This window comes from Pogoniulus pusillus, chromosome 6 (assembly GCF_015220805.1).
Source record: "Pogoniulus pusillus isolate bPogPus1 chromosome 6, bPogPus1.pri, whole genome shotgun sequence".
Classification (NCBI taxonomy): domain Eukaryota; kingdom Metazoa; phylum Chordata; class Aves; order Piciformes; family Lybiidae; genus Pogoniulus; species Pogoniulus pusillus.
The window spans coordinates 663,942-686,047 of record NC_087269.1 but is presented as its reverse complement, the minus strand read 5'-3'; the positions used below and the strand labels follow the sequence as shown (position 1 = coordinate 686,047).

Here is a 22,106-nt window from a genome sequence, read left to right as displayed (position 1 = left end):
CCCGGCGCCCCCCGAGGCCCAGGCCCCCCTCCAAACACGGCCCGGGCCCCTCACGCCGCTCTGATGTCGGCGAGCGAGGCGCCGCGGCCCAGCCCCAGCACCGCGTAGTGATCCCGGCCCATGGCGGCCGCGTTGCTATGGACACCGCGTCCGAGCCGCCAGCTGCGGAGCGGCGCAGGGCGGCCTGGAGCGGCAGTGCAGCGCTGCTGGCTCCAGCCACAGCCCTGAGGGCTTCCTGCAGCGCTCCTGAGCGAGCAGCAGCAGCGAGGGGCTCCGAGCGCCCCTCCACCCTCTGCCCCCTGCTCCCTGCAGCGCTGCCAGGCTCTGGCAGCCTGCGCTCCGAGGGCGTCCCCGGCCCGTGACGTCACAACGAGCGGGGGCGTGTCCTCCCCGTGACGTCACAGCGGGCGGGGGCGGGGCCTGGGCTATAAAAGGCCGGCAGGGCGCAGTGGCAGCAGGCAGTGGCCGGTTGGTGCCGCGGTCTGGTGTTCTCTCAGCAGACTGCAGCCTCAGCCTCTGCCACCCCCAGCGGTGTTGGGGCATCTGCGTGTGCAGAGCCAGAAGGTCCCTGAGGATCTTCACCGAGGGCTTGTGGTGGTGACGACTTGAGAGTGCCTCAGGCAGAGCAGAGCTGTGCTGTGCAGCACTCTCTTAGTCCCAACCATGGACCCCATGTCTGTTCTATTGCCAATTCTCTTGGTCTCCCTCACGATGAACGCCTTGGTAAGTGTCACAGCTGCACTCTGGGGTGGGCTGGTGCTGGAGGTGCTCCAGACTCACCCAGCTCCTGGGGCTTCTTGCAGAACTGGTGGGGAAGGAAGCTGAGGCGTAAGAGAAAGGAGGAGAAAGCTGCAGCCAAAGCTCAGCGAAAGGCTGAGAAAGAATTAAGGCAGCGAAAGGACTCAGTGAGAGGTCGCCTGCGGGAGCAGAGAGGTGAGGAGCAGAGGGATGTGTCCCCAGCAGCCTGCACTGATGCTAATGGCTGACAGCCACAGCAACCCGAACCCGCTGCTCACTCCATGCCTTCTCTCTTTAGCTTCTGAGCAGGTGGCTGAACAAGAGCAGGAGCCGAGGCCGACCCCAGAGGTGCAAGGGTGAGTGCTGGGCAGGTCCCCCAGATGCTACCTCTCACCCTCAGCCCTTCGCTCTGCCCCCTAGCTCCAGCTCAGGAAGCAGCTGCTGCTGCCCCTGGCTCCTAGCAGAGGGGCCAGGGTTCAGCGAGGTCTCCTCTGTCTCCTCTGCAGGGCACAAAAGGAGGGAGCACAGAACACGACCAGCCTGAAGGCTGTCAGCTCAAGCAGCAGCTCTTCTATTTGGGAGCAGGTAGCCAAGAACAGTCTAGTGAAGGCGAGCAGCCAGGACCTCACAGCTGTGCAGGAGAGCTCAGCTGCTGTGTTCCCTGTGAGGGGTGTGAGATCTGCACCCTCCATGGGCTGCGACGCCAAGAAGCCCTTCCAGTCCTCTCAGGAATGGAAAGAGCCTGGCAAAGAGCAGAGCCAGGACAGGAGCAAGCAGCCCCAGGCTGTGCCTGTAGCCCCCTCAGCTCGTCAACCCGGGCCACAGGCCAGGGCACAGCGACTGAGAAGCGTGGGGCAGAAGCTACGGAGGCGACTGGCTCGGATCTGCCTCTGGCTCTGCCTCTACAGCTGCTGCCCCTGTTTGCAGATCTGGGCCCGGAAGAAGCAGGGGGTCCCCTAGGGGACAGCCCACGGTGGGGGGACGGGGACTGGTGGGGTGCAGAAATGGGCTTCAGCTCTTCAAGACAGGCAAAGCCCTGTCCCTGCAGAGGCTTTGCTCTGCAAGTCAGGGAGCAGGAGGCTGCCCTGCTGCCTCCCACCACCTGCTCAGCTGCTCAGTGCCGGAACGTGGAGAAGTGTCCAGTGGAGAGATTTCAACCGAAAGGAAGGAGGGCTCCGTAATCGTCTCACCCAGTTCCCCTTCCCCTCCTGGAACAGCAGCGGTGGAAACTGGAAAGTGCGGTAGGGCGCTGCGGGCTCCCCTTTCCCCCCTGCTCCAAAGTCCCCTTCCCCCCCTGCTCCAAAGTCCCCTTTCCCCCCTGCTCCAAAGTCCCCTTTCCCCCCTGCTCCAAAGTCCCCTTCCCCCCCTGCTCCAAAGTCCCCTTTCCCCCCTGCTCCAAAGTCCCCTTTCCCCCCAGCTCCGGGCTCCCCTTCCCCTCCCCCAGCTCCGGGCTCCCCTTCCCCTCCCCCAGCTCCGGGCTCCCCTTCCCCTCCCCCAGCTCCGGGCTCCCCTTCCCCTCCCCCAGCTCCGGGCTCCCCTTCCCCTCCCCCAGCTCCGGGCTCCCCTTTTCCCTCCCGCTCCGGGCTCCCCTTTCCCCCCCCCGCTCCAAAGTCCCCTTTTCTTCGTTTGTTCGGGCTCCCCCCTGCTCCAAACTCCTTTCTCCCTGCGTCTGCCGAGTGCTGAATGGGAAGAGACAAGGCAAGGAGTTGCCTTTCCCTCCCCTGCAGGCTCGGTCAGGGACAGGCAAAAGCCTTTTCCTGCCGCTCCCGCAGGGCACTCACCTTTAGTTCCCTTAGGTCCGTGAGGTTCCTTTAGGTTCTTTAGGTGGAGTAGAAGCAAGAAGGCTCCCAGAGGACAGTCGTCGGAGGGGGACTGGGGGGGGGTGGGGGGAGGTGTGGGCGGGGATCTGGGGGGGTGGTAAAGTGGGACTAGATTGTATCAGTGAGGAAATAAAGGGCACTGAGAAAGCCCAAGTGCTGTGAGTGCAGAGCCTTGTGAGATGCCTCTGCAGGGACTCGCTGAGAGCTGTTTGCAGGCAGCAGAAAGGCTGCGCAGGAAGCGTGCAAAGACAAAGGGATGCTTGTTGAGGAGCAGTAACAGAGCCAACCTGATCCAGGGTAGGCTGTGCCTGCCCACGCAGGGGGGTTGGCACTAGATGATCCTTGTGGTTGGTCCCTTCCAACCCTGCCTGATTCTGTGACTCTAAGCCAGCAGGGAGCAGGAGCTGAGTCGCTGTAGGGCTGCTGACCCTGTGTGGCAGAGGGCAAGTTCATTGCTGCGAGATCCTTTGCCAACACGAAGATGGTTTATTGCTGTTCAGAGCTCTTGCCACCCCTGCCCACTCGTGTTAATGACATTTAGGTTCTTGCAAGGTCATGGAAACTTTCTGTGGATACAATCTGGATCTAGTAATAAGCAGCAAAATGCAGACACACATCAGTGGGACTGGCAGAGAAGGTTCCGGCGGTCAAGTGCCGCTGGCGGTCAAAGTGCCTCTTGGCCAGTAGGTCATGGAAGGGAGCACAGGGAGCAGCCAGTGCCAACCCCTGCCATGCCCAGGGACACCCTACCCTAGAGCAGGCTGCACACAGCCTCAGCCAGCCTGGCCTCAAACACCTCCAGCCATGGGGCCTCAACCCCCTCCCTGGGCAACCCAGTCCAGCCTCTCACCACTCTCCTGCTCAACAACTTCCTCCTCACCTCCAGCCTCACTCTCCCCACCTCCACCTCTGCTCCAGTCCCCCCACTCCTGCCACTCCCTCACAGCCTCAAAAGTCCCTCCCCAGCTTTTTTGTAGCCCCTTCAGATCCTGGCAGGCCACAAGAAGGTCCCCTGGGAGCCTCCTCTGCTCCAGCCTGCACAGCCCCAACTATTTCAGGCTGTGCTCACAGCAGAGCTGCTGCAGCCTCTCAGCATCCTCCTGGCCCTGCTCTGGACACTCTCCAGCATCTCCACAGCCCTCTTGTCCCAGGGGCTCCAGAGCTGGATGCAGGACTCCAGGTGGGGTCTCAGCAGAGCACAGCAGAGGGGCAGAATCCCCTCCCTGGCCCTGCTGCCCACACTGCTGCTGCTGCAGCCCAGGCTCTGCTTGGCTCTCTGGGCTGCAAGTGCACACTGCTGGCTCCTGCTGAGCTTCTCCTCCAGCAGCACCCCCAAGTCCCTCTGCTCAGGGCTGCTCTCCAGCCTGGCACTGCCCAGCCTGCAGTGGTGCTTGGCATTGCTTCCACCCAGCTGCAGGACCTTGCCCTTGCTCTTGTTGCCCCTCCTGAGCTTGGCTTGTGCCCAGCTCTGCAGCCTGCCCAGGTGCCTCTGGCTGCCATCCCTGCCCCCCAGCCTGGCTGCTGCTTGGTGTGGGCAGCAAACCTGCTGAGGCTGCACCCAGTGCCTCTGCCCAGGGCACCCCCAGAGATGCTGAACAGGACTGGTGCCAGGACTGCTCCCTGAGGGACTCCCCTTGGCCGTGGAGCCTCTGGCAGCCACTCTGGGTGCTGCCTTCAAGCTCAAGTTGCTCTTTCTGCTCTGTGGTAGGAGGCAATGGAGAATTACAAAGAGGCATTTGAGCATTTACTCACAGGTGATTATTGCCCACCCGTGGGGCTTAGCCACAGTCCAGACAGTGCCCAAATGCCTTCAGGGGACTTTGTCTTGTGGGACGCTGAGACTTGAATCTTGCTGGCTTCAGGGGAAAGAGGCAGACAGTCTCTGACCTTGGTCTCCTGGCTTCCTCTGGACGATCTGTGTGGCCACTGGGGCCATGCAGGTCCCTTGGCACCATCAGGCCCATGCAGGTCCATCAGGTGCATTGGCACCATCAGGTCCTTGCAGGTCCATTAGATCCATTGGCACCATCAGGTCCATGCAGGTCCAGCAGGTCCATTGGCACCATCAGGTCCTTGCAGGTCCATCAGGTGCATTGGCACCATCAGGTCCATGCAGGTCCATTAGATCCATTGGCACCATCAGGTCCTTGCAGGTCCATTAGAGCCACTGGCACCATCAGGTCCTTGCAGGTCCATTAGATCCATTGGCACCATCAGGTCCATGCAGGTCCATTAGATCCACTGGCACCATCAGGTCCTTGCAGGTCCATTAGAGCCACTGGCACCATCAGGTCCTTGCAGGTCCATTAGATCCGCTGGCACCATCAGGTCCTTGCAGGTCCATTAGAGCCATTGGCACCATCAGGTCCTTGCAGGTCCATTAGAGCCACTGGCACCATCAGGTCCTTGCAGGTCCATGAGAGCCACAGGCACCATCAGGTCCTTGCAGGTCCATCAGGTCCATTGGCACCATCAGGTGCATGCAGGTCCATTAGATCCCTTGGCACCATCAGGTCCTTGCAGGTCCAGCAGGTCCATTAGGGCCACTAGGTCCATGCAGGTCCATCAGGTCCATTAGCACCATCAGGTCCTTGCAGGTTCATGCAGGTCCATCAGGTCCATTAGCATCTGAGTCCAGCCGCGGTGCACGCTGGGATCTATCCCCCCTGCCCGTCCCTCTGGCCGCGGTGCACGCTGGGATCTATCCCCCCTGCCCGTCCCTCTGGCCGCGGTGCACGCTGGGATCTATCCCCCCTGCCCGTCCCTCTGGCCGCGGTGCACGCTGGGATCTATCCCCCCTGCCCGTCCCTCTGGCCGCGGTGCACGCTGGGCTATGTGCTCGTTGCCATGGCGACGCCTGGCGCTCGGCAGGTGAGGGCCGCGGAGGCACCAGGCCGTGGCGGGTGGAGGGAAGTGGTGTGGGAGGAGCTGCGAGACCTCGGTGGGCTGTGGAGGAGCCTGAACTGCGTGGGTGAGAGGGGGGACACGGCAGGGGGCTCGGAGGTGGGGTGTGGGAGGGGGCCTGGGGGGCCTGCGTGGGGTGGGGGCAGCTGGGGGTGTGAGTGGGTTCGGGGAGGTGTGAGAGGGTTTGCAGGGGCTGTGTGGGGGCAGCTGGGGGTGTGAGGGGGTTCGGGGAGGTGTGAGAGGGTTTGCAGGGGCTGTGTGGGGGCAGCTGGGGGTGTGAGGGGGTTCGGGGAGGTGTGAGAGGGTTTGCAGGGGCTGTGTGGGGGCAGCTGGGGGTGTGAGGGGTTCGTGGGGTGGGACTGGGTGAGTTCTGGAGGTCCCCTCCGACCCAGCCCACTCTAGGGCTCAGTGTGCCCAGCCCTGGCTCCCAGGCACCTGAGTCCCCACTGCTGTGCCTGATGTGCAGCTCCTCAGTCCTGCCTCTCCCGGGGGGTTCAGAGGGCAGGGGGATGGTGGCTGAGGAGGAAGAGGCTGCCCCTTCCTTCACCCCGTTCCGCAGGCTGCAGGCACCTCTCTCCACTGGCTGCAGCTCACCCTTGCAGTCACAGGCTCCTAGAGTGGGGCTGGGCTAGAAGGGACCTCCAGAGCTGCTCCAGTCCCAGCCAGCACTCAGCAGGGCCACCCTCAGCTAGAGCAGGTGGCCCAGAGCCTCACTGAGCCTCACCCTGGGGTGGGGATGGGGGCAGGGGCAGGATGGGGAGGTGGGGACAGGACAGTGACAGGGCTGTGATGGGGACAGGACAGCTGCTGAACACCCTCAGCTCCCTCAGCCTGTCCCCACAGCAGAGCTGCCCCAACCCCCTGATCGTTTTGGTTGCCCTCCTCTGGCCCACAGCTGAAGTGGTGCTGGCAGGAGGGAAGCTTCAGGCAGGCAGGTGGGGGGAGAATCCCTGCTGGGAGGGGTCTGGAGAACATCAGCAGGTGAGACCCCCTCAGGGGCACAGCCTCACTGCATCTCCTCTGCCTTGGTCCATCCTTGTGCCAGGCTCTAGGCCTTGGCTGCAGGCACACAGAGCTGCTTTGAGGCCTTGGGCTGAGATGGAGACCAGCAAGAAGCCAGCAGAGCAGAGGAGAAAGCCCCCAAAGTGTGTGTCCATGGGAAAGGAGGATGGGGACAAGGTCTTGGATGAGCCACTGCTGGTGAGTGCAGCTCCCACCTCACTCTAAACCTGCTGGCAGCAGCTTGTGGAGCTGCTGGAGAGCTCCACAGCCCCCCCTGGCTCCCCCTCTGCCTCCTCTGGCTCCCCCTCTGCCTCTCACCTTCTCCCTGCTTGCCACAGAAGCCCACAGAAGTTGCTTTGGGTGGAGAAGACCTTAAAGCTCCTCCAGCCCAACCATTCTCTGGCTCTGCCAGGGCTGGGGCTGAGCCCTCAGCACCACAGTTCTGCCTCTGGGAAACAGCTCCAGGGGTGGGCACTCAACCACCTCCCTGGGCAGCCTGTGCCAGGCTCTGAGAAGCCTTCCAGTGGAGAAGCTTCTTCTAAGGTCCAACCTAAACCTCCCCTGGGGCAACCTGGGGCTCTTTGCTCTCTGTCCTGTTGCTTGTTCCTTGGGAGAAGAGACCAACCCCAACCTGACTGCAGCCTCCACTCAGCTGCAGAGCCCCACAAGGGCTGCCCTCAGCCTCCTCTGCTGCAGCCTCAACCCTGCCCCAGCTCCCTCAGCTGCTTCTCACAGCTCCTGCACAGCCTCCTCCTGCTCCTCCACACCCTTGCCCAGCTCTGCTGCCCTGCTCTGTGCCCTGCCCCAGCCCCTCCAGCTCCTCCTGCCACTGCTGTGCCCAGCCCTGCCCCCAGCCTGCCAGCTGTGGCCTCCCCAGTGCCCAGCCCAGGGGCACAAGCCCTGCCCTGCCCCTGTGCCCACACCACTGCTGCTCCATGCCAGGCTGCTGCTGCCCTCCTTGCCCACCTGGGCACCCCCTGGCTCCTCTCCAGCTGCTGCCACCAACCCCCCAGGCTCTTTCCAGCCTCTCTGCCCCCAGCCTGGAGCCTTCCTGCTTGCTGTGCCCCAGGGCCAGGTGCCAGCCTTTGCCCTCGGTGCCCTCATCCCATTGCCCTCCCCCATGGCTGGAGCCTGCCCAGAGCCCTCTGCAGCTCCCTCCTGACTCTCCAGCAGGTCACTTCCCCCCCCCAGCTTGGTGCCAGCTGCCTGAGGGAGCCTCCAGCCCTCACCCAGCTCAGTGCTGAAGACAGTCAAGAGAAGTGTCCCCACCCTGAGCCCCTGGGGACACTTCTGGTGCCTGCTCACCACCTGCAGCCATCTCCATCCCCTCCACCACCCCTTGAGCTCCCTCATCCCCCACTCCAAGCCACCAGCAGCCAATGTCTCCTGGGGGATGCTGTGGGACACCTCCAGAGCCTTACCCTCAGGGTCAGTCCTGCAAGCCAAGTGCCCTCCTGACCCTCAGGGGCAGCTGAGGGCTGGTGTGGGGGCTCAGCTGCCAGGATTTCTCTGGGAATCAACCATTGGTGAGGGCTCTTCTTTGTTCCAGCTGCAGCTCCACTCCTGGAGGAATCCTTCTGACCTCACCTCTGTCGACATCAGCAGCCAAAAGCTGGGCTCTGTGAGTAGCAGGGACTGCAGAAGCATCCAGGAGCAGGCTAGGATGTGAGTGAGCAGAGATGAGAGAAGCCAAACCCCCCAGAATCAGGCACTGATCCTTCTGAGGAGGCTGAACCAGCTGAGAACCAAAGTGACCTTCACAGAGCCTGTCCAGCTGGAAAGCATCTCTGGAGAGAAGGCTCTGGGTGGGCAACAACTTGCCCAGGAGCCAGCAAGGAGCCCTTGGGACCAAGGAGGCAAAAAAAGGCTCCTGGGAGAGCAGCAGGAGGTCGAGGGAGGTTCTGCTGCTCCTCTGCTCTGCCCTGGGAAGGTCACAGCTGCAGTGCTGGGGCCAGGTCTGGGCCCCAATTCTGCTCCCCTCAGCACCTCTTAGCCCCAATTCTGCTCTCTTATTGACAGAGGACAGCTCTGGCAAGTGGTAGTGATGTGACCTCAGGGTCAGGAAGATCTCCTGGGGGAGATGAGGTAGAGTGTGGCCAGCAGGAGGTCAAGAGAGGGTCTCCTTTTCTGCTCTGCCCTGCTGAGGCCACAGCTGTGGTGCTGGGGCCAGCTCTGGGCTGCCCAGTGCCAGAGAGCCTGGCAAGGGCTGCAGAGAGGCCAGGGCAGGCTGGGCAGAGGCTGAGAGCCTGCAGCAGCTCTGGCAGCAGCAAAGGCTGAGAGCCCTGGGGCTGGGAGCCTGCAGCAGAGCAGCCCCAGAGGGCAGCTGAGCAGTGCTCAGCAAGAGCTGAAGGGGCTGTGGGGGGCAAGGGGCTGGGGCTGGCATCTGCTGAGTGCTGCCCAGGGACAGGGCAAGGGGCACAAACTGCAAGCCAGGAGGTGCCAACTGACCAGGAGGAGGAGGTTGTTTGGTGTGAGGGTGGTGGAGGCCTGGAGCAGGCTGCCCAGAGAGGCTGTGGAGCCTCCTTGTGTGCAGAGCTTCCAACCCCACCCTGGGCACTGTGCCCCTGGGCAGGCTGCTGTGGGTGCCCTGCTGGAGCAGGGGAAGGTTTGTTCCTTGAACCCAGCTATGGTAGGAGTCCAACTAAAGCTTTCTTTGGGTTCCTGACTGAGTTGGGAGCAAGGTCAGCAGTGAGGCCACAGAGAAGGCTTTGCTCTGGGGCTTGGCCCATCCAGGTCTGCATCAAAGAGCTTCTCTGCATTTGTTTCCTTCAGGCTAAAGAAGATGATTTGGAGAAATTTGATTGTGTTGCTTTGATAAATGCTGCTGAGAACCTGCTGAAGCTTGGTGAGGGTCAGCCAAGGGAGGTGGAGGGGCTGGAGCATGAGCAAGGGAGGGCAACAAAGCTGGGGAAGGGTCTGGGGAAGCAGGAGAAGGCTGTGGAGAAGTTGGGAGGAGCAGCTGAAGGCAGCAGCAGCCTGGCATGGAGCAGCAGTGGTGTGGGCAGCAGGAGCAGGGTAGGGCTTGTGCCCCTGGGCTGGGCACTGGGGAGGGCACAGCTGGCAGGCTGGGGGCAGGGCTGGGCACAGCAGTGGCAGGAGGAGCTGGAGGGGCTGGGGCAGGGCACAGAGCAGGGCAGCAGAGCTGGGCAAGGGTGTGGAGGAGCAGGAGGAGGCTGTGCAGGAGCTGTGAGGAGCAGCTGAGGGAGCTGGGGCAGGGCTGAGGCTGCAGCAGAGGAGGCTGAGGGCAGCCCTTGTGGGGCTCTGCAGCTCCCTGGCACCCCTGGCTGTGGCCAAGCAGTGCCCTGCTGCTGCCTCTGCTGCTCCTCAGCACCAGCCTCAGCCTTCTGCTGCCTGGCAGCAGCCTGGAGCCAGCTGGGGCCAAGCTCTGTGCTGAGGGCTGTGCCCAGAGGAGATGGGCTCAGGCTGTGCCAGGGCAGGTGGAGCTTGTGCCTGAGGAGCACTTTGTGGCCCTGGAGGGTTGTGCCAGGCCTGTGCCAGGCTGCCCAGGGCAGTGGTGCAGTGGCCATGGCTGGAGGGGCTGGCAAGGGGCAGAGCTGTGGTGCTGAGGCCATGGGTTGGTGGTGCTGGGCAGGGCTGGGGCTATGCTTTGGCCTCCATCACCTTCAAGCTCTGTCCCATCCAAGCTTCTCTGATGTTTCTGTGCCTCCCCAAGCAGGAGCTGCTGCTTCCCAGCCTGGGGAAGCTGAGGTCTGAGCAGAGGCCTTTGCAGGTGGAGCTTTTGGCTTGGGGTCACCATCCCTGTGCCCACTCTGTGCCATCAAGGCTTGGAGCAGCAGCCCCCAGTGCCCTCAGCTGCTCTTTCCTCTCTCCTTGCTGCTGTTGGTCCATTCTAGGGCCAAAGCAGCGATGGTTTCTTCTGTTCCTTCTCCTGTTCCTGGAGTTGGTTTCTTCTCCTCCTTCTCAGAGACCTTTAGGAAGTTTCCAGCCCTGAGGGAGCTGAACCTGTCCTTGAATGGACTGAGGAACCTCAGCCTCAGCCCTGGGGACTTCCTGCGTTTGGAGGTAAGGTGATGGAGCTCTCAGAATTCCCCTCCCTCCCCCCCTCCCTCCCTCCCTCCCTCCCTCCCTCCCTCCCTCCCTCCCTCCCTCCCTCCCTCCCTCCCTCCCTCCCCACCTCCATCCCCACTTCCCTCCCTTCCCAAGCAGAGGTCCTTGGATGAGAAGAATTTGGGCTGAGAGGAGCTGAAGGGAGCAGCATTGGGGCTGGGAGGGGCTGAGGGCAGCAGCATTGGGGCTGGAGGTGCTGAGGGCAGCAGCATTGGGGCTGGGGGTGCTGAGGGCAGCAGCATTGGGGCTGGGAGGGGCTGAGGGCAGCAGCATTGGGGCTGAGAGGAGCTGAAGGGAGCAGCATTGGGGCTGGAGGTGCTGAGGGCAGCAGCATTGGGGCTGGGAGGGGCTGAGGGCAGCAGCATTGGGGCTGGGAGGTGCTGAGGGCAGCAGCATTGGGGCTGGGGGTGCTGAGGGGAGCAGCATTGAAGCTGGGGGTGCTGAGGGCAGCAGCATTGGTGCAGAGCCTCTGCTCCCAGCGTGCCTGCGGGCAGGAGGCAGCAGGGTTCAGGCTGCCTTCCTCTAGGGGCTTCTCTTCTCCTCTCTCCTGCAGCGTTTGGACCTCTCCTACAATCGTTTGTCCCCCCAGGACGTTTGGAGCTTGGGGAGCCTCTCCCAGCTCCGAGTGCTTCACCTGACAGCTAACGGCCTTAGCTCTCTGCCCACAGACCTGGCAGGCTCCTGGCAGTGAGTGGGCACAGCTGGCAAGGGAGTGGGCAGGAAGGTGGGCAGGGTGCTGGCATGGAGCTGTGCAGGCAGGGCAGTGCCACACAGCAGTGGGCAGGGTGCAGGCAGGGGATGAGTGGTGAGGCTGGGCAGGAGGCTGGCATGGAGCGGTGCAGGCAGGGCAGTGCCACACAGCTGAGGGGCAGGGTGCAGGCAGGGGGTGAGTGATGAGGCTGGGCAGGAGGCTGGCATGGAGCTGTGCCAGCCTGGAAGAGCAAATCCCAACGCTGGGGTCGGAGGGGAAGGGGCCAGGAATTGTCCAGCTCAGCTCCAGCTGATCCCAGGACATTGCTGAGCCCAGGCTGGCTGAGGGCTGGGATCCAGCCAGAGGGACCAGGAGAAGCTGGAGGAGAGGGAGCAGAGGAACCTCAGGAGCTGCAACGAGGCCAAGGGCCAGATCCTGCCAGGGGGAGCTGGAGGGGCTGGGGCAGGGCACAGAGCAGGGCAGCAGAGCTGGGCAAGGGTGTGGAGGAGCAGGAGGAGGCTGTGCAGGAGCTGTGAGGAGCAGCTGAGGGAGCTGGGGCAGGGCTGAGGCTGCAGCAGAGGAGGCTGAGGGCAGCCCTTGTGGGGCTCTGCAGCTCCCTGGCACCCCTGGCTGTGGCCAAGCAGTGCCCTGCTGCTGCCTCTGCTGCTCCTCAGCACCAGCCTCAGCCTTCTGCTGCCTGGCAGCAGCCTGGAGCCAGCTGGGGCCAAGCTCTGTGCTGAGGGCTGTGCCCAGAGGAGATGGGCTCAGGCTGTGCCAGGGCAGGTGGAGGTTGTGCCTGAGGAGCACTTTGTGCCCCTGGAGGGTTGTGCCAGGCCTGTGCCAGGCTGCCCAGGGCAGTGGTGGAGTGGCCATGGCTGGAGGAGTTGGGAGCAGTGGTGCTGAGGCAGGGCTGGGGGCAGCTCTGCCATGGGTTGGTGGTGCTAGGAAGTGCCACCCCAAGGTCTCAAGGTGCCAAGGTGCCAGAGCTTGGTGGTGCTTTGGGCTGACCCAGCTGAGCTCCTTGAGGTTGGGCAGCAGAAGGAAGGAGGCAGCTCAAGGCCAAGCTCCTGAGGGGATCCCTGCCCTGGCAGTGCCACCTAAGGGTGCTGTTGGCTTTGGGGGGTGTCCTGAATGAGCCTCTGCACCCACAGCTGTGCCCAGCTGAGGTTCCCAGCTCTGGAGGTCCTGTCCCTAGATGACAACCTCCTGGCAGACCCTGAGGTCTTCCTGAGCCTGGCACACCTCTGCAGGTAAGCAGGCAGCTGGCAGCAGCTGGCAGCAGCTGGCTTTGGGGTCTGGGGCCTGGCAGCTGTTGGCACAGCAGCAGGCTTGGAATGGAAGAGACCTCTGGAACTCAACCCCCCTGCTCCAGCAGGGCACCCACAGCAGCCTGCCCAGGGGCACCATGCCCAGCTTGGAAGTTCTGCACACAAGGAGTTTCCACAGTCTCTCTGGGCAGCCTGTGCCAGGGTTTGGGCACCCTCACAGCTCCTGCTGGCACCTCCTGGGATGCAGTTTGTGCCCCTTGCCCCTTGTGCTGCCCCTGGGCACCACTCAGCAGATGCCAGCCCCAGCCTCTTGGGGCAGAGTGGCTAAGAAGAGCCCAGTAAGGCCCTGGGGGGTTGGTGGCAGTGGCTGGAGAGGAGCCAGGGGGTGCCCAGGTGGGCAAGGAGGGCAGCAGCAGCCTAGCATGGAGCAGCAGTGGTGTGGGCATCAGGAGCAGGGCAGGGCTTGTGCCCCTGGGCTGGGCACTGGGGAGGCCACAGCTGGCAGGCTGGGGGCAGGGCTGGGCACAGCAGTGGCAGGAGGAGCTGGAGGGGCTGGGGCAGGGCACAGAGCAGGGCACTGAAGCTGTGGTGCTGAGGCCCATGGGCTGGTGGTGCCCAGGGGCACTGCTGGTGCCATGCTTGGCCTCCATCACGTCGAAGCTCTTTGCCACCCTAAGTTTTGGGGCCAGCTCTGGGCACTAAAGGCTGACACTGGGCAGTGCCAATCCCTCTGGCAGGGCTTTGGAGAAGAGGTGAGGCAGGGCACAAGGTTTGGGCATCCTGGTTGGCTCCATCGTGCTGCTGGGCAGCTGAGGCAGGCTGAGTGCCAGGTGTTTGCCCTTCCAGGTGGGCACAGATTGGCACTGCCCTCTCCCCTAGGCTGCAGGAGCTGAACCTGGACAGGAACAGGATCTCAGCTGTGCCCTACCTGCAGCAGGCAGAGGGCAAAGAGCTCTTCCTCCAACCCACCCTGCCAGGGGGCACCTTCAGGGCACAGTGGTTCAAGTGCCTCTGGCAGCCACCAGGGCAGCAGGACAGGGAGGTGCCAGAGGTGGCACCCAAGAGAGGGCAGCTGGAAGGTGCCAGGCTGAAGGGCAAGGAGGAGCTGGAGGGGAGAGGTGAGCAGCACCCACCCAGGGTGGCACTGGAGGCATCTTGGGGAGGTTCTGCCCCCCTCAGCCCCTCCCAGCCCCAATGCTGCTGCCCTCAGCCCCTCCCAGCCCCAATGCTGCTGCCCTCAGCCCCTCCCAGCCCCAATGCTGCTGCCCTCAGCCCCTCCCAGCCCCAATGCTGCTGCCCTCAGCCCCTCCCAGCCCCAGTGCTGCTGCCCTCAGCCCCTCCCAGCCCCAATGCTGCTGCCCTCAGCACCCCCAGCCCCAATGCTGCTGCCCTCAGCCCCTCCCAGCCCCAATGCTGCTGCCCTCAGCCCCTCCCAGCCCCAATGCTGCTGCCCTCAGCACCCCCAGCCCCAATGCTGCTGCCCTCAGCCCCTCCCAGCCCCAATGCTGCTGCCCTCAGCACCCCCAGCCCCAATGCTGCTGCCCTCAGCCCCTCCCAGCCCCAATGCTGCTGCCCTCAGCCCCTCCCAGCCCCAATGCTGCTGCCCTCAGCCCCTCCCAGCCCCAATGCTGCTGCCCTCAGCCCCTCCCAGCCCCAATGCTGCTGCCCTCAGCTCCTCCCAGCCCCAATGCTGCTGCCCTCAGCCCCTCCCAGCCCCAATGCTGCTGCCCTCAGCACCCCCAGCCCCAATGCTGCTGCCCTCAGCACCCCCAGCCCCAATGCTGCTCCCCTCAGCACCTTGGGCTGGGTGGAAGAACCTTCCCTTTGCTTCTGTTCCCTTGCAGAGTTCTCTTCTCATCCTGGCTCTCAGGACCCTCCAGGCCAGGTGAGGACCTTTGGCTGAGCCCTGCCTTGGGCTGTGAGCTCCAAACATTCCCTTCTCCAAGCCCCTCGGGGGAGCTGCAGGAACCCAGAGGGGCAGCAGGGCTGTGGTGCCAGCAAGGAATAGCTGCAGGGGGGTGAGGGCACCGAAGGCAAGGGCTGGCACCTGCCCCTGAGGCACAGCAAGCCCAGGAAGGCTCCAGGCTGGAAAGGGCCTGGGGGGGAAAGGCTCTGGGGGAATTGGTGGCAGCAGCTGGAGAGGAGCCAGGGGGTGCCCAGGTGGGCAAGGAGGGCAGCAGCAGCCTGGCATGGAGCAGCAGTGGTGTGGGCACAGGGGCAGGGCAGGGATGGTGCCCCTGGGCTGGGCACTGGGGAGGCCACAGCTGGCAGGCTGGGGGCAGGGCTGGGCACAGCAGTGGCAGGAGCAGCTGCAGGGGCTGGGGCAGGGCACAGAGCAGGGCAGCAGAGCTGGGCAAGGGTGTGGAGGAGCAGGAGGAGGCTGTGCAGGAGCTGTGAGGAGCAGCTGAGGGAGCTGGGGCAGGGCTGAGGCTGCAGCAGAGGAGGCTGAGGGCAGCCCTTGTGGGGCTCTGCAGCTCCCTGGCACCCCTGGCTGTGGCCAAGCAGTGCCCTGCTGCTGCCTCTGCTGCTCCTCAGCACCAGCCTCAGCCTTCTGCTGCCTGGCAGCAGCCTGGAGCCAGCTGGGGCCAAGCTCTGTGCTGAGGGCTGTGCCCAGAGGAGATGGGCTCAGGCTGTGCCAGGGCAGGTGGAGCTTGTGCCTGAGGAGCACTTTGTGCCCCTGGAGGGTTGTGCCAGGCCTGTGCCAGGCTGCCCAGGGCAGTGGTGCAGTGGCCATGGCTGGAGGGGTTGGCATGGGGCAGAGCTGTGGTGCTGAGGCCGTGGGTGGGTGGTGCTGGGGCAGGGCCAGAGGAGGCCACAGCCATGCTGGCAGGGCTGGCAGCCCTCTGCTGGCAGGCCCGGCTGGCACAGCTGGGGGTGCCCAGCCTGGAGCAGGCTCCAGGGACACCTTCTGGTGGCCTTGCAGGGCTGGAAGGGGCCCAGGAGAGAGCTGGGGGCAGAGTTTTGAGCAGGAGCTGCTGGGGCAGGCCAAGGGGAGAAGGTTTGGAGCTCCAAGAGGAAGATTCAGAGCAGAGGGAAGGGAGAAATGTTTGGCACTGAGGATGGGCAGAGCCTGTGCCAGACTGCCCAGAGAGGTGGCAGCTGCCCCCTGGCTGGCACCATCCCAGAGCAGGTTGTTTGGACTCCTTTTGTCTTCTCCTCGAGGCCTCCCTCTACTCCAGGACCCTGCCCAGGGCTTCTCAACCTCCCTTTCCTCGCCTGCAACATCTCAGCTTGGCCTTCAACAAGGTGGATTTTGGGCACCTCTCCCCTGGCAGGAGGTTGGGTTGGAGCTCAGCAGCCTCCTGCCTGACCTGGGCACCCTTTTGTCCCTGGCAGGTGACAGAGGCCAAAGCTCTCCTGCCTGTGGCTTTCTTTCCCTGCCTGCAGCAGTTAACTTTTCACAGCAACCCTCTGAGCAGCAGCAGCAGAGGTACAGCAGGGGCCAGGCCCTGCCACCCTCCTGCCACCCTCACCCTGGCCACAATTCTGCCACCCTCACCCTGGCCACACTTCTGCCACCCTCACCCTGGCCACAATTCTGCCACCCTCACCCTGGCCACAATTCTGCCACCCTCCTGCCACTCTCACCCTGGCCACACTTCTGCCACCCTCCTGCCACCCTGACTCAGTCCCCCCTGGGAGGTGGTTTTGGTCATTGCTCTGAATGGCAGCCAGGGCCTGAGGGGACCTCAGGGAGGTTCTGCTGCCCTCAGCCCCTCCCAGCCCCAATGCTGCTGCCCTCAGCTCCTCCCAGCCCCAATGCTGCTGCCCTCAGCACCCCCAGCCCCAATGCTGCTGCCCTCAGCCCCTCCCAGCCCCAATGCTGCTGCCCTCAGCACCTCCCAGCCCCAATGCTGCTGCCCTCAGCTCCTCCCAGCCCCAATGCTGCTGCCCTCAGCCCCTCCCAGCCCCAATGCTGCTGCCCTCAGCCCCTCCCAGCCCCAATGCTGCTGCCCTCAGCCCCTCCCAGCCCCAATGCTGCTGCCCTCAGCACCCCCCAGCCCCAATGCTGCTCTCCTCATCACCCCCAGCCCCAATGCTGCTGCCCTCAGCCCCTCCCAGCCCCAATGCTGCTGCCCTCAGCCCCTCCCAGCCCCAATGCTGCTGCCCTCAGCACCTCCAGCCCCAATGCTGCTGCCCTCAGCCCCTCCCAGCCCCAATGCTGCTGCCCTCAGCCCCTCCCAGCCCCAATGCTGCTGCCCTCAGCCCCTCCCAGCCCCAATGCTGCTGCCCTCAGCACCTCCAGCCCCAATGCTGCTGCCCTCAGCACCTCCAGCCCCAATGCTGCTCCCTTCAGCTCCTCTCAGCCCAAATGCTGCTGCCCTCAGCACCTCCCAGCCCCAATGCTGCTGCCCTCAGCACCCCCAGCCCCAATGCTGCTCCCTTCAGCTCTTCCCAGCCCCAATGCTGCTGCCCTCAGCACCTCCCAGCCCCAATGCTGCTGCCCTCAGCTCCTCCCAGCCCCAATGCTGCTGCCCTCAGCACCTCCCAGCCCCAATGCTGCTGCCCTCAGCACCCCCAGCCCCAATGCTGCTCCCTTCAGCTCTTCCCAGCCCCAATGCTGCTGCCCTCAGCACCTCCCAGCCCCAATGCTGCTGCCCTCAGCTCCTCCCAGCCCCAATGCTGCTGCCCTCAGCACCTCCCAGCCCCAATGCTGCTCTCCTCTTGCCAGAGGATGTCTCTGGCAAGTGGTGGAGCTGTGACCTCAGGCCCAGGAATGTCTCCTGTGGCACAAGAGGTAGAGTGTGGCCAGCAGCAGGGCTCTGCTCTGTGCTGCTGCTCCCAGCCCCATCAGCCTGAAGCTGGTCCTGAGCTCCTCCTCTGGCAGGGAGGACAAAGCTTGGGCAGGTGACATTTGGCAATTGGCATCTCCCCCTGGCTTGTCTGTGTGGCCTTAGGGTTGCAGGATGCCACCCTGCAGGGGCCAGGTGGCATCTCCTGTGGTCTCCTGGAGTTGGCAGTGTCCTACCTGCAGCTTTTGGTGCCCTTCTCTTCCAGGCCTCCCACCTCTGCTCACTCAACTCCTTCAGCACCATCTGGGCATCAAACTTGTTCACCAGAAGAGCCTGGGCCTGGGGAGGTGGCACTGCTGCAGCCCTCTCAAAGCCACCTACAAGGTAGGGACTCCCCCCCAGCCTTCCCCCTGCCCCCAGAGGTGGGCATGAAACTCTTGGTGCCACCCTCTGGGCAGGAAGCAACCTGCTGGGCAGAGCTGGTGGGGACCTGTGGGGTGCAGGCGGTCAGGATGAAGCTGAAGATGAGTCCCAACCACCTTTGGGTTGCTGGTTGAGTGTCCCCCCAGGTCCCACCAAGCCCCTCTCAGGCATGAATGCCCCTTCTGTGCCCCCCAGGTGCCATCCCAGCTGCCCAGGGTCCAGAGGCTGCCGAAGGTGCTGGAGGCTCCTGCTGAGGCTCCCCGCTGGGCACAGCCCCCAGCTGCCCCCGGGGCTCTGAGCCATCCTGCACCTCCAAGTCTCTCCCAGCCTCTGCCCCAGGTCACCTCCACGGCCACAGCCAGCAGCCAGCAGCCCAGGGAGGCTGAGCCCAGGCCTGCTGAGGAGGACTCAGGAGCCTTCTTCATTACCCAGGTGAGGCTTGGCCAGGACTGATGCCACTCTGCTGGGCTGCTCCCTCCTGGGCTGCCTCTGCTCTGCTGCTCTTTGACAGGCTGCTGCCTGCTCTGCTGCCCCCTGCTCTGCTGCCCCCTGCTCTGCTGCCCCCTGCTCTGCTGCCCCCTGCTCTGCTGCCCCCTGCTCTGCTGCCTCCTCCTCTGCTGCTCCTGTCCTGCTCCTGTTCCTGCTCCTGTTTCTGTTCCTGCTCCTGCTCCTCTTCCTGCTCCTGTTGCATATGAGGAGGGCAGGAAGAGGTCTGGGCTGGGGTTGGTTCCTCCCTCCTCTGTGCCTGTGGAGAGGCCTCTGGGCACAGCAGGACAAGCCCTGAGTGACTCCAGCGCCTCTGGATTCCTTTCTTCTCCTGCTTTCAGGTGGAAGATGTCTCCAAAGCCCAGCTGAGAGCCTCAGCAGAGGGCAGGCTGGAGAAGAGGAGTGAGGAGAGGGAGGAAGGAAGCTCCCAGGAGGTTCCAGAGTGCTACAAAGGCTATGAGGAGCTGCTTGGGGGAGACTCAGACCCAGGTTTTCCTCAGCCACTTGGTGAGTGAAGAGCAGAGAATGGTTTGTGCTGGAAGGGACCTCAAGGCTCAGCCATGGGCAAGGACATTGCCACCAGCCCAGGGTGCTCCAGACCTCATCTAAGCCTGGCCTGGAACAGCTCCAGGGAGGAGATGGCCACAACTTGAGAGAGCAGAGAGCTGCTGCTGGGAAAAGCCTTGGCAGGGCCAAAGCAGCCTGGACACAGAGTCCCAGATTCCGTTGGAAGGGACCCTCCAAGGCCTCCTTGTCCTCCAAGGGTCCCTCCAAGGCCACCTTGCCCAGCTCCCCTGCCCTCAGCAGGGCCAGCTCCAGCCAGAGCAGCTGCCCTGGGCCAGCTCCAGCCTGCCCTTGCCTGCCTCCAGCAGCTCCCTGTGGCCTGTGCCAGCCTCTCCCCAGCCTCCCTGTGCAGAGCTTCTCCTCGTGGCCAACCTGAGCCTGCCCTGCTCCAGCTCCAGAGCCTTGTCCCTGCTCCTGCCAGCCCAGGCCCTTCTGGACAGTCCCTCCCCAGCCTGCCTGCAGCTGCCCTGCAGCTCTCCAGGTGCAGCTCTCAGCTCTGCCTGCAGCCTGCACAGCCCCAACTCTGCCAGCCTGGCCCCACAGCAGAGCTGCTCCAGCCCCTCTCAGCACCTTGCCAACCTCCCCCCTCAGCTTGGGCTCCCTGCAGAGCTGCTGAGGCTGCCTGCAGCTCCCTGCTTGTGTCCCACGAGCAGCAGTGGCCCCAGGACACAGCCCTGAGGGCCTGCAGCTGCTGCTGGGCACCAGCCTTGGGCTGCAGCCAGCCAAGGCCTCAGCCAGCTCTGCAGCCTGGGCAGGAGGCTGCAGCCTGGGCAGGCTCTGCCTGTGCCCTCTGCTCACAGGCCTGCAGCAGAAGGTGCAGGCTCTGCACCACCTCCTGAGGTACCCCTGGGCACGGCACCAGGCTGCCAGAGCAGGTCTGGGCAGCCAGCAGGAGAGCAAGAGGAAGGTAAGAGAAGATGAAGCTCCAGAGGGCATGTGGGGAGGGGGTGGAAAGGGTCCCACTGCAGCCTCCTGCTTTGCCCTGCAGCAGGGGAGGGTGCCCAGAAGAGCTGAGGTCCTGGATGGAATCCTGCTGGCCATGAGGAACACCTCCAGCATCACTCAGGTCCCTCTGGGTATGGTCCTGGTGCCCTTTCTTGAGGGCACTGCAGAGTCCTTTGGCTTGGAGAAGACCTTTCAGGTGCAGGAGTCCAAGCAGTGCCCCTGGGCACCACCAGCCCCTGGCCCTCAGCACCACAGACCCAGGGCTTGGGAGCCTCTCCAGCCATGGCCACTCCACCACTGCCCTGGGCAGCCTGGCACAGGCCTGGGCAAGCCTCCAGGGGCACAAACTGCTCCTCAGGGCCAACCTCAACCTGCCATGGGGCAACCTCCTCTCCTCCATGGTCTTCTTTAGGGGTAACTTAGGAGGCCCTGGAGAGGAGCAGCTGAGCAGTGCTCAGCAAGAGCTGAAGGGGCTGTGGGGGGCAAGGGGCTGGGGCTGGCATCTGCTGAGGGGTGTCCAGGGCCAGCACAAAGGGCAAGGGGCACAATCTGCAAGCCAGGAGGTGCCAGCAGGGGGAACTGCTTTGGCTGTGAGGGTGCCCAAGCCCTGGCAAGGCCACAGCAGCACACAGGGGAAGGTGGGAAGGCAGCTCTGGAGCTCAGACAGGCCCAACCCCCCTGCTCCAGCAGGGCACCCACAGCAGCTTGCCCAGGGGCACAGTGCCCAGGGTGGGGTTGGCAGCTCTGCACACAAGGAGGCTCCACAGCCTCTCTGGGCAGAGGCATTGGGAGGGAAGCTCCAAGCCTGCAGCCCAGGCCCTGTCCCCACTGCTCTGCTCTCCTCCAGCCTCTCTCCTGCAGCAGAGCAAAGCCAGCCCCAGGCCCTGCCTGGAGGTTCAGAGGCTCAGGAAGGAATTCCAGGAGGTCTTTGAGGTCCTCTCCAAACTCCTCCAGGAGGAGATGCCTAAACCCCTGGAGAAGACCCAGCTGGGGACAGGCCTCCCTGGAGAGACAAGAGCCAAGCAAAGCCTCCAGCAGCTTCCAGGCAAAGGAGGTGCCAGGAAAGGGCCCAAAGTCTTGTCCAGAGCACAGAGAGAGCTTCAATAAAGCTTCCCACACCTTGGGCCTCCTGGAGAACTTCCTCAGGGGTAGGAGGGGTTTGGAGCCACTCACCCTCGGGAGCTCTGCAGCTGGCACCGAGCTGTGTGGGGCAGGTGGCACTGCTGGAGGGCAGGGTGAAGGCAGGGGGTGAGTGGTGAGGCTGGGCAGGAGGCTGGCATGGAGCTGTGCAGGCAGGGCAGTGCCACACAGCAGTGGGCAGGGGGTGAGTGGTGAGGCTGGGCAGGAGGCTGGCATGGAGCTGTGCCAGCCTGGAAGAGCAAATCCCAACGCTGGGGTCGGAGGGGAAGGGGCCAGGAATTGTCCAGCTCAGCTCCAGCTGATCCCAGGACATTGCTGAGCCCAGGCTGGCTGAGGGCTGGGATCCAGCCAGAGGGACCAGGAGAAGCTGGAGGAGAGGGAGCAGAGGAACCTCAGGAGCTGCAACGAGGCCAAGGGCCAGATCCTGCCTTTGGCTTGGGGACAACCCCTGGGGTCCATCCAGGCTCTGGGCAGACCTCCCCTGCAGGGCTGGGGCAGCTCTGGAGGCTCAGCACAGGCAGGGAGCTGCTGGGGCAGGGCTGCCCTGCTGGCAGGGCTGGCAGCCCTCTGCTGGCAGGCCAGGCTGGCACAGCTGGGGGTGCCCAGCCCGGAGCAGGCTCCAGGGGTACCTTCTGGTGGGCTGGAAGGGGCTGAGGAGAAAGCTGGGGGCAGAGTTTGGAGCAGGAGTTGTTGGGCCAGGCCAAGGGGAGATGGTTTGGAGCTCCAAGAGGGAGCCTCAGAGCAGAGAGAAGGGAGAAGTTGTGCAGCAGGAGGGTGGTGAGAGCCTGGCTGAGGGCACCCAGAGAGGTGGCAGCTGCCCCCTGGCTGGCACCATCCCAGGGCAGGTTGCTTGGGGGCTCTGAGCTCCCTGCTCTGCCTGGGGCTGGCCCTGGTGGCCCCAGAAGACCCAAGAGGAACTTGCTGAGGCTCCAGAAGACCCAAGAGGAACCTGCTGGGGCCCAGAAGACCCAAGAGGAACCTGCTGGCCCCAAACCCTCCCAAGAGAAGTCCAGCAGCAGGCAGCAGAGTCTCAGGTCTTGGTTTTATTCTCTCCCTGCAAGAAGTCCTCTCTGCTCTTGCCACCTCCCCCCCGTGGTTGGCCACAACACAACTGTCCCCACCCCCTCCCCCACCCTCACCTGTTTGGTCCCCCCCAACATGCAGGTGACAGAAAGAGTCCTTGGGGAACTTCACTCCCTTCCTGGAGAACCTTCAGCTGAAGTCGGCAGAGCTCAAGGTGAGCCCCAAAGGTGACCATGGTTGAGCTTCAGCTGCCCCAAGTGCTCTGCTGGTGGAAGCTGGAGGAGAAGATCCAAGCAAGAAC

The 22,106-nt window shown here is 63.9% G+C and overlaps 2 protein-coding genes across 2 annotated transcripts; both read left to right on the top strand.

The window, feature by feature from the left end:
- Nucleotides 1-711: 711 nt before the first annotated feature.
- Nucleotides 712-2,725, top strand: LOC135175771 (uncharacterized). The gene is made up of 4 exons (XM_064144063.1): nt 712-723; nt 804-933; nt 1,037-1,094; nt 1,245-2,725. Exons 1-4 carry the CDS (start codon nt 712-714, stop codon nt 1,696-1,698), a joined length of 654 nt encoding a protein of 217 aa, XP_064000133.1. The 3' UTR covers nt 1,699-2,725.
- Nucleotides 2,726-5,349: 2,624 nt separating this feature from the next.
- Nucleotides 5,350-20,765, top strand: XRRA1 (X-ray radiation resistance associated 1). Its single transcript, XM_064144159.1, has 17 exons — nt 5,350-5,429; nt 6,508-6,662; nt 8,014-8,085; nt 9,237-9,309; nt 10,390-10,487; nt 11,086-11,219; nt 12,375-12,473; nt 13,371-13,609; nt 14,336-14,376; nt 15,654-15,737; nt 15,828-15,921; nt 17,490-17,608; nt 17,843-18,079; nt 18,475-18,640; nt 19,498-19,604; nt 19,686-19,773; nt 20,490-20,765. Exons 2-17 carry the CDS (start codon nt 6,561-6,563, stop codon nt 20,747-20,749), a joined length of 2,013 nt encoding a protein of 670 aa, XP_064000229.1. The 5' UTR covers nt 5,350-5,429; nt 6,508-6,560; the 3' UTR covers nt 20,750-20,765.
- The last annotated feature ends 1,341 nt before the right edge of the window (nt 20,766-22,106 follow it).

What these genes read in the sequence shown, in the direction of transcription:
- LOC135175771 (XM_064144063.1), top strand. An exon ending in TCGCCTGCGGGAGCAGAGAG is followed by an intron (nt 934 to 1,036) that starts GTGAGGAGCAGA and finishes TTCTCTCTTTAG; the next exon opens with CTTCTGAGCAGGTGGCTGAA. An exon ending in CCGACCCCAGAGGTGCAAGG is followed by an intron (nt 1,095 to 1,244) that starts GTGAGTGCTGGG and finishes TCTCCTCTGCAG; the next exon opens with GGCACAAAAGGAGGGAGCAC.
- XRRA1 (XM_064144159.1), top strand. Translation starts at nt 6,561, where the DNA reads ATGGAGACCAGCAAGAAGCCAGCAGAGCAGAGGAGAAAGCCCCCAAAG. An exon ending in CTCTCAAAGCCACCTACAAG is followed by an intron (nt 17,609 to 17,842) that starts GTAGGGACTCCC and finishes TGTGCCCCCCAG; the next exon opens with GTGCCATCCCAGCTGCCCAG. An exon ending in AGGTTTTCCTCAGCCACTTG is followed by an intron (nt 18,641 to 19,497) that starts GTGAGTGAAGAG and finishes CTCTGCTCACAG; the next exon opens with GCCTGCAGCAGAAGGTGCAG.